Genomic DNA, 10,946 nt, shown 5'->3' with positions numbered 1-10,946 from the left:
TAGATTATCGTTAATTGTATCGAATATGAATATTTGTGCCTGTATTGCATTCTATGTCTTTAAACGCTATAATGGGATGGTAGTAGTCCAGCTCTCGTTGAAATTGTTCGACCAACGGTGAGCATAACGGTGTGTCACGTCTCGGCCATTCTCCAAAACGCCATTTGGTCGGTTCCTGGTCTTCCGGCCTATATACCACAATTGCATCCGGTCATTTTATGGTTTCCCTGTTAGCTTTTATCAGAGCTTTTATGCTCAACGAGCTAGAAAGTTTTATGCGTATTCACATAGTCGTTTACTGTGGTTATATAATTATTATAAGAAGAATTTTTTTGTATAGGCGCATATCTACAATTTGTGATTATATAAACGTGAAGTAAACTTTTTGATTTAAATGTTTAGTAGACATACATGATAAAGATCCTATTTTCTTCTACACTGATTTTAAAAACTAGCTTAAATAACTATATAAGTTTAGAATTTAAATTTAAAAGATAATATAAAAATTGAAGAAATTAAATGAAATATGAATATAAATTTATTAGTGTTAACTGTTAAATTTGCCTATACAATTTTATAATTATACGTATTTGAAATACTTATAGAAATGTAATAATAGATCAGTGTTGCTTTGAGTTTTTATCTAAAACTTTATGACTCGCCTGATAAAGAAAGAAAATATTTGTTATATTGTAACTTTACTCAATTTCATATTCTTCTGCATTTTCAGTTTCAGAATAATTTAAATATTTGGTTATTGATGCTCGATTGCTTTCAGATTCTAATAAATCAATTTCCATTAGTTCTGTATTAATGATCCATTGTTTTTTACTAATAAATGTAAATGAGAAAATAAACAGTGATGTCTATAACGTTAGAATAATAAGTTTTCTTTTGAAAATTATTATTAAATTTTGAGTTAATAATATGTACCTATCTAGATGATGTTTAATATAATATGCATGTTAATTAAATTATTATAAATCATCATAAATAATTAGTAATTTCCAACGTCTATTTAGAAATTTAATCAAATACTTACTGGATACTGCTATTGCTTAAAATTATAGAAAAAATTAAGTGATATTAAGTCAATTAACTAATTAAATAATAATAGACGAAGAAAATATATTAAATAGAATTATGTAAATTTAAACAAAATAAAACGTAATCACTCTTGTGATATTGTGGTTGTAACTTTAAAATTTAATTTATTATTATTGTATTATAGATATATGTGTATAAGATTTATATTAAATTAAGATAAAAAAAAGTATATTTCTCGAAAAATCCAAATTATTTATTTAACGAAGAATTATTTGACGTTTTAATCGTAATAAAAGTAAAACAATGATGCTCATAGATGACTTACTAGTACATAACATGTATATTATAGTTAAGTTACGACAATTTTGTTGGATTTCAGTTAATGCTTTTTGTATATAATTGTATAATGACAGTGGGTATCTTTCAGTATTTTTCATAACACAAGTTTAATTTTGAGGTATAGGTAAAAAAAAATTGTAATTGAATATTTACTAAATAGAATCATTGGCATTTATAAAATATTAAATAATTATTGGTTTGTTCACCTATAGATGGATTTTATTATTATTATCTATTTGCAAAGTTTAATAGAAATAAATAATAAAATCAGAACTAACAGTGTTTTTGTTAAACTGTTATATAGCTGTAAGTGTTGTTAATTAAATTACAGAAAACAAAATATCAATGAGTTAGTATTATTATGCGTACTTTTCTTGCCACGTTATGCTATATTGTGTATCACACACGTCGAAATATGTTACTGTAGCGCTGAATTCATTTACCCAACACTCGAGACTTATCTGTTGTGGTGCAAGTGCATTGCACTGTATAAAACACGGTATATGACATTTGTTTAAATAGCCCTAAACAAAATCAATACATCTTAGATCACAAGTATTTCGTTAGAGTTCAGTGTTGTAGTCTTTACACTTTTCTTAGGTGTTACAATAAATTCAAATTCAACGTTAGCATTGCCATTAACAGTCCCACTGCTGGGCTTAAACATGCAATCTATTTTATCCGTATCCGATCCCATTGGGTTGCCCCAAGAGTAGACGAAATCACAATGAGCATTATTGAGTAACTGAATTCCTTTGTGGGTGTGAGGTATATCCCTGTAAAGAGACTCGGCAATGGCAATGGCGTTAACATTCAAACGCACATCTGGGAGTGTCGCGTAAGTAACAGACTGGGTATGGACCGTCTTTGACCCGGCGAACGACCATTCGACTAATTGACACGAGATCCCAGTCGCCTAAAGGTTCACAAGATATTATTGTGGAGGACTTAACAGGTAGTAGGTACCTGCCCTTAGTGATTATGAATTAATAAATGAACATATAAACTAATTTAAGCAGGCTCGTATAATCACTTATTCGCCTGACTAGATACACTTAAGGTATTCTGCACCATTTAATTAAAACACGAGGAAATTGTTTTGGAAATGGTTTTAATTTTGCGCATCCCAAGTTATGAAATATAATTTAACCTATTTTCTTTTTAAGTTGTTTTTCCATAAAAATTTAATAGTTAACAAAAATTATATACTTTTTATTTTAGTACAATACATTAATAAATAATTTACTGTTAATAACCATGTTGTAGAGTATTTATTGGACGAAGTGTTTTATAATTATTATGCTTTAGATTTAATTGTAAATGCATTATATATATCGTTAGGTAAATTATGTTATTCTTATTTTTACAACTTTTCTCTTTACATATTACTTTTAACTAAGTTCAATAATATTTTTCGACTTGATAAAATATTATACTGAGAAAATGAAATAGAAAAATATGACTATTATTGACTACACAAAGTGAAATGGCGTTATTTAATACATCCGAGTTTCTATGAATAATTAAATAAATTACTTTTTACGACATTCTGTATTCCTAATTCCTATTATAGGTATATACATATGATGCATATATAAAATGTATAAAGTATACCAGTAAAATTTGAATAATTTAACTATCCATTCAAGATTTAATATATTTATAACAATAATAATACATCATGACACAAAAGTAAATGAATACAAACATATTTAGTATCATTTAACTTTATTTAAAACAAAAAGACACACTGGGTGCACACATTAGCGAGCAGAAAATGTTTTGTTAGTTAATCTTAGTTCTTAAAAATTAAAATCATACAAAATGATTATAATAATATGCGAAGTATAACTAATTAAAGACAAGAAACAAACATGAACGAAAGATTTAACGAATGTGTTATGTGATACATATTCATCCGGTAACTACATGTTAAAAGATTAAAATTGTCTATACCTTTAATAATAACATTTCAAAACGTATTAGCAAAATATGCATTCGGTGATACTTGAAACGTACGGTTATGAGTATATTGCACACCTATACTGGCTATACTTTTGTTTTTCTTTCGTACGTCAAAGGAAAATATGTTAAAAAGCGTTAAATTTCCTATTAGTTGTATTTTATTTCCTACCAACGAGTTCTTTGATCGAGCTTTTTTTCCTGAATTTTCGCTTACTTCGGTTTCAACTGGCGTTTTAAAGTTTAACGTAGTATACATCATATTTTCGTTTCCATACGGGCCAAACGACTTGATGTCGCCGTGCAAACTTAGCGTACCGATGGTGTCGAATTCGTACAGATACCTTTGCACGGAAAATGAGCCGTTGGATATCACATTAAATTCGACGTCGTACGAATTTAATGTACCGGCGCAGATATTGTCGAGCGGTGCTATTGCCGGTCGAACGCGCACGTTAGGAATCTGTTCGACCGTCCCGCGTACGTATACTATTGTTTCGCCGGTGTCGCAGTCCCTATTTTTGGTCAAGAACCTTAACATCTCTCGAAATGGACCAGGACATAAGGGTTCAATATGCACACTGATTTTGGTTCGATCTGTAACTTCAAAAGACTTGGGTTCCACATCTATGGACGCGCAAGCGTTTTCGTCACTAGGAATCCACGAAACGTGCACGGGATATGACCCGTTGTTGATAAAATTCACTGTTTCTTTAACGCACAAATCGGTCCTATACGAAACATGTCATAACGTTTAATAACAATAAAACAAAATTTTACAAAAAAATGTGTGTAATATTATTTTTCTTTTTGTTCACCTTATTTGGTGCCAATTCAAATCTACAATTATGCGGTCGGTATATAATGATATACGTTCTTTTCCATTATACTCGGATATCACTTCGATTTGAACTATTTTTATCGACAGCGACTATAAATCAAATTATACAGCCGTTTTAAAACGTTAATTTTGAATAGCTAAATTTATTAATGTTTGTATTTTCATTCGTTAATTTCAAACTGATTGTAGATATTTAGAATTTACAATAACTTCAACGACTAGAAAACTAATAATAAAAAACTAATACCATATGGAACGAAATCGGCTTATAATGTTTAATCAGACAAAATATTGTTTAATTTTGTTTTTGTTTAGTGTACTTGTATGTAGGGTAAGCGTATTGAAAATAGTATTACATTTAATGAAGCCTCTGTGGTACAATAAAAATATGAAATTTTCACTATTTTAATAATTTAAGCGAAGAACTTTCAAAAAATATTGTGATTTACTACAATTTTCATTAAAAACCAACTCCAGTTTTAAGGTTTTAAATGTTAAATATTTTTTGTGTTTATAAGGTTCACCTGAATAAATAAATAAAAAAAATATATGTTTGTGTTAAAATGATTAATTGAATTTTGATAATAATTAGAGTAAAAGTAAAGTAAAGTAAAATTAACGTTTTTTTTTTTTATTTAAAAAAAATATATTTTAAAAACTACCACAGTTATTCTAATTTTTTGTAAAAAATGATGTCCGTTTATCACCGGATTTACAAAATTACATTTTTACTTATAATTAATACTTGATAAATCTGAATCATTAACTTGTCTTAAATACATATTTGAAAACTAAGATTGTCTTTGACATTAATATGCATCATATTATATTGTTATATATGACATATTCTCATTAAAACATAATAATATGATGTAAAAAACATTTGAATTATAATAATAGTCTCTAATTATCTGCACGTTAGAACCTAACCTATTGTTATTAATGATATTTGATACAGACGGTCATCTCATAAAATTGTCCTCGTTCTGTGAGTAAACAATCGCCATAAATTTAACTACACGTAGTTCCGTTGCGTGGAGACATTATATACATTATGTACGGGTTTACTGCCGTGTTATATTTTATTGAGTAATATTATGTTCAAAGTTGCTGAAATGACCACGTCCAAGTCGTCGGCGAAATGATAAAACGGTTAGGAAACCTATCTAATATTAAACTCGTATACAGTCATTTTAGTATGAGTGTGTATACTACAATATATAGTAATTACATACTTCGATCTACACGGTAATATACATTCATTACCTGCCATTGCTCATGGATAAACCCTTCACACGGCTCGGAGCAAATTTAATTCAATTTAATTAGTTTTATTTTTTTTTTAAATATAATCGTTTAGATATTATGTGTATTGTTTAGTCAAAATGTTTGTGAAAATATTATCAAATATAAAATAATTCATTGCGTTTGCAGTACTATAATTAATATTTGTTTACAGTAATTCTATTAAATACTATAGATTAGGAAGTAATAAACAATATTTTTGAAAAAATCCCATCATTCTTATCCAAAAACATTTTTTCGGTTTTACCTGCGTGAGTTTATTATCGACTATTTTAAAATATTATAAGATTAAATAATGGTTTTTTTCTTCACTCTAACGTATTATGATGTCATTATATAATATATATTATACTCTGTATATTGTAATATACTTAAATTTATATCACCAACTCAAACGGAGATTATATAATGTGATGGAACTCTTATTAATCTTGGATAATTAATTAATATTTAATTAATTATACTTAGATATTTTACCTCTCGATTGTCCTCTTGTTCTTCGAAATATATATTTTGATCGTCGATACTTTCTTTAGGTATATCATCAATCATCATGCTTTTTATTTTTATATAAAAAATAAAAAATAAATAAACAAATACGTAGGTATAAATTTATTTTTAAATCAAATTATATTTTGGTTTAGTGAGTAGATATAAAACACATTTTTGTATAAATAAATAATGTAGTGTTTACAAAATATTGATCCAAAATATTTTTAAACTAATACGAGCAATTTTCGTAATAGCAGAGTTCATAAAATGTAATCGTATAAAAAACTTGTAAGAAATAAAGATAAATGTTAAACAAGTTATAATTTTAAGAACGTTTCATTTATTATTTATTTACAGATACTCCTCCTCTATCGGCTTTTAATTCTGATATTTTATATTTTTTGAAAACAATTATTTATTATTCTAATTATTAACTTAATGTAGAGTAGTGACGTTTGTTTAATCTGTTCATAGTTTATCTAACTAAATAAGGTTATATTCTAAATACATTTTAACGACAACTATTGGTAATCATGGTATAATTATTAATTATTAACTAAAAAATAATACACTTTAATTTTTCTGTATTTCTAATTTATGTTTATAACTCATATATAGAAATTAAATCAAATAAAACTATAGAATGCAATATATACTTATTGATTATACTTTACATTCTTAAAATGTTTATGAATAGAAAATAATAACAACTGTATTAATTATATTAATTTAATTTACATATACAAAAGTAAAGTAATTGAACGAATATTATGGCAATTATTATTCAAGTAACTAACCTATATTTTCTTCCACTAGTGAGTTTCGCTATAAAATGTGTATAATATATCGTGTACATATAAATACATTTATTAGTATTCTGTACCTTTTATAAATTAAATAATGTATTGAGTTTAATTACATTTAACTATTTAAACCTTACATTAAAAAAAATATTATACATTGTGTACCAAGTAATATAGTATGTTAGCGATGTATTATGTGTTAAATTATATTTCAAACAGTTTTTATAAGGTTTACTAATTAGTCATTTGTAAGTATAATTAAGAACTACGGTTATAATGTATAGCGCTAATTATAGAAAAAGATACTAGAATATCGAATTAGTCTTTGAATATTTTATTTAGTTAGGTATCTTAACATTTGTAAGAGTACCTATAATGATAAATAATTATTGTACTTATTCGATAAACGTGCCAGAAGCTCTAAGGTTAGACTTAGAATTACTGAAAAAAGGTTAAAATATTAAAAACTTGAGGTTGTTTTATTTTTAATGCTTTTTTACAATAAATTATATATAAATAAATAGAGATTTTGAAAATAAAAATTTATAAAAAACAATTTGTGTACAATCTACAATCTTTATAATAATATAACACTATAGTATAATACAACTTATTGGAGCACATTATAATATAATACTCAGAGGTTTTTCCAAAATACCAAATCAAAAACTACAATTGATTGTAAAAACTCTATATTATATTTATATATAGAGTCACTTGGTAATTCATTATAATATAAAAAACCATACGGTAACAGTTTTTTAGCTAATTAGTAATTTTATAGTTTTTATATTATATATGTTAATTTTAAAGAACGTAAATTAGTTTTATTTTATGTGAACTAACTAGGTAGGTAGTTTTAAATGTTAATTATCAAGTTTAAATAACGATAAACAGTGTTCCAAATTTTGATAATAAATTTATAAGCTTACTAATACATTAAAAAATTTTAAGTACAAAACAAAATTTACAGCAAAATGTTATATACTTTTCATTTTCATTTTAATAATTTATATCAACTTTAATAAATACTTCAAAAAAATATAGAGTGAACAAAAAATAATAAAACATAGTTCCATTTAAAAACTAAAAATAAAAATTTGAAATGAAAGATAAACATTTTTATAATTAATTCATCAGAGATAAAATATTAACCTTTAAATATGCAATAATGAATATTTATAATTGAATAATTTATATTTCAGAAATATAAACATATTATGTTTTTAAAAATGTACACCGCAAATCAGAATACTTATTCAAGGTTTATATTTTCATTCACATAGTTGTAAACTAAATATATTTGTCTAATAGGTTGTTTATAATAATATTATTAATAGTCTGGTTGTTTAATATTTTTGTTGAATAACTTATTTTTGTTCAACTAACCCGAAATCAGTTTTTTATTTCTATACAATACCAATATAAATCATACTTGAGTATTTATTTCAGTTATTTTTAAGCTGCTATTTTTATGTGGTTCTTTTTGATATCGTCTATATTTGTTTAGAAAAAAAAATATGCATTCATAACTAAGTTCTAGGGAGATTTATAAAAGTTTTATGATAACTTTTAATAAAACTGGGGTATAGTGTAAATTACGCGCTACCTTTATTTATGGTACACATCAAAATTAATGTACCAAACCCAAAATTAGCATAAAAATACAATCTAGAATTTTCGTTTAAACGTTCTAATTTAAAACTATTTTTATTTTAAATTAAACAACTATGACATACATAATCCTGTTTTTTTTCATTATAAAGAACCCTACGTATCCTATGGATAACATATTAATAATTATAATAATTCGTATTAAAACGTCTTTAAATACTACTATGTCTTATAAATCAATTCTAGTCGACATTACATTTATGTATTTTTTTTCTTTTCTCTTATAGCAGAACCATACCTCAGTACCTCACTAATTTCACTTCACAAAAATGTTACTAATACTATTGTGAGATATATAAAAACACGAAAACATTTTACAGAATTATATATAGGTCAGGCACGTAAGCAAAAAAGATTCCAGGAGGGAACAGCCTCTATCTTACTCTGTATACGTGCCTGGTATACGTATAAGTTGTTTTTATTAGTGTGGATTTTTTTTTAATCTATTTTAATATATTTATGTGTTTGATCAATAAAATTTAAATATAAATAGCGTTTAATGGTTTTAATTGTTATATAAAATGTTTTTATGACTAAACAATTTAACTGATTATAGTGCAATTTTGTTTAATTTATTAGTTATTGTACTCGAAAAAAAAGTTTAAGTGAATATCATTGATTTGATTTTATTTTTAAAAAATTTTTTAACTTTTTTTATTTTTAATTTTTTAAATATTCAATCTCTTTACAAAATAAACCAATAAGTAATAATGATAACACAGAAAAAAGTATATACAAATATGAGTCACGTGGAGAGGAGACATTCATTAACAGAACCTCAGAATTTTTATTTTTTATTAATTTTTAAAATTAAAAATTTTTTATGATTAATGCAGTGTTGTTCAAAATTATGTAACCGTGAATTATAATAACAAAAACTATTTTGTATGTTTAAAAAATGTATGCATCTATAACTTAACTGGAATACTAATCATTTTGGTGACTACTAAAACCAGTATTAATTAGCTATTTTATATTTTTTTGGATATTGTTGATCTAGTTATTGTTTGAAAAATATTAATTTAATTTATTAAGTTATACATTTTTTAAGTAAAAAAAAAAAAATGAGTAAGTAACGAAAAATGTATTAATTTTGTTTAATTCATAATTATTTTATTCAATTGAATCGTAATAATACAATTTTATGAAAATAAAGTAATTTGTGGTCTTTACTCATTACACATTATATTGTTTTAATTTGGAATTTTGGATGGTTTAAAAATACGAATGTTTGATTAAGTAACATTATATTTGATAGGCTAATATTATGAATAAACAATATTTTGCTATCAGTGTAACCTAAATCACAATCATTTCTCGGTTTAATGCGAATTATTATTACGTAAGACGTAATATTTCGTTTCTACTTATAATTTTTGTTGTGGAAATATTTATGATATAAAACAATAAAAAAAAAATCGTAATACTTACGTGGCAGTTACACGATACTTGCCCGTAAGTTGTTCATTGACTATCTCGTTGGAGACGCCGCATTCCACTCGAAACATCGTTTTCGAGAACTTGTCTAATAACCCAGTTGACGGATGAATGCTGAAATTTACTTTGGCGTTTTTTGAACCTGGATTGTCGATTGCATGATTAATGATCCAGCGATACGGATATTTGATACGACTATTTGAGAGGACAAAAAAAAAGAAAAAAGAACAACAACAAAAAAGAGATTTATGGTATTTTATATCGAACAAGCTAATAATTGATACGTTTTATATCGCACATTTTTCTCCCACTCGCATGTATTTAAGTGTTGTAAAACTTCATAATTCATTTTTTAATAATACAGTTTATAATTTTTTTTACATACTAACCCGACGTTCGAAAAATGACGTGATTAAAAAGAAAAACGAGATATTTACGATAAAGCCTGTCTATGTAGAATGTATAATTTGAACCAATGCGAAAAATCATTAAAAAATAAAAACTTGTAGTCTATTAGTTTCAGGGTTAATGACTTGTAATAAAATATGTATTCATTATTGTAGTTGTACTCTATAATTTATCTATCATAGAATTTATAATTCAAGTTCAAAGTAAAAATAATTTAATGGTTATCATTGACGTGGTATACAATACTTTTTTTAATTTATTTTATTTTAACTCGTTGACCGCCATGGGTTTTTTGTCATGTTACTCATAACCGCCATGAGATTCTATTCAAGATCTCACAAAGAATACTATTATTGATTACTGAGATTAGTGAGATTCCATATGGGATCTCGTAAAATTGATTTTTAGTGAGATCTCGATTAGGGTATCAATAATCGGTATTTTTTCATCAGATTTGAAAAGTACAGTGTTGCCACTTTCAGAATATATAACAAGTTTGTAAATATCGTTATTGGTTTTTTTTTTTATCAATTTTTGTTTAAATCGTCAAAACTGTATCTAAGTAAATCTACCAAAAACGTCGTGGCGCCGTGGCGGTGAGGACAAAGTTGGAGAGATCTCATTTTAGATCTCATGGC

General features: G+C 25.6%; 2 protein-coding genes across 2 annotated transcripts in view; one reads left to right on the top strand and one right to left on the bottom strand.

Moving 5' to 3' along the window:
• Positions 1 to 10,946, top strand: part of LOC132917016 (uncharacterized) — a 109,310-nt gene that overhangs the window by 28,712 nt on the left and 69,652 nt on the right. The gene's annotated exons all lie outside the window — the stretch shown is intronic.
• LOC132926579 (uncharacterized) lies at positions 11 to 9,983 on the bottom strand. The gene is made up of 8 exons (XM_060990953.1): positions 9,895 to 9,983; positions 5,972 to 6,050; positions 4,167 to 4,279; positions 3,566 to 4,079; positions 1,976 to 2,302; positions 1,756 to 1,910; positions 703 to 831; positions 11 to 188 (listed from the first exon to the last, which is right to left on the bottom strand). Exons 1-8 carry the CDS (start codon positions 9,969 to 9,971, stop codon positions 11 to 13), a joined length of 1,572 nt encoding a protein of 523 aa, XP_060846936.1. The 5' UTR covers positions 9,972 to 9,983.

The sequence above is a fragment of the Rhopalosiphum padi genome, chromosome 1 (genome assembly GCF_020882245.1).
Source record: "Rhopalosiphum padi isolate XX-2018 chromosome 1, ASM2088224v1, whole genome shotgun sequence".
NCBI lineage: Eukaryota > Metazoa > Arthropoda > Insecta > Hemiptera > Aphididae > Rhopalosiphum > Rhopalosiphum padi.
This window is presented reverse-complemented; position numbering and strand designations above follow the sequence as displayed.

Coding starts and splice junctions, on each gene's coding strand:
- LOC132926579 (XM_060990953.1), bottom strand. CDS start 9,971: ATGTTTCGAGTGGAATGCGGCGTCTCCAACGAGATAGTCAATGAACAA. Junction 1,911..1,975: donor TTGTAACACCTAAGAAAAGT/GTAAAGACTACA, acceptor GATTTTGTTTAG/GGCTATTTAAACAAATGTCA. Junction 189..702: donor GCAGAAGAATATGAAATTGA/GTAAAGTTACAA, acceptor TGTGGTATATAG/GCCGGAAGACCAGGAACCGA.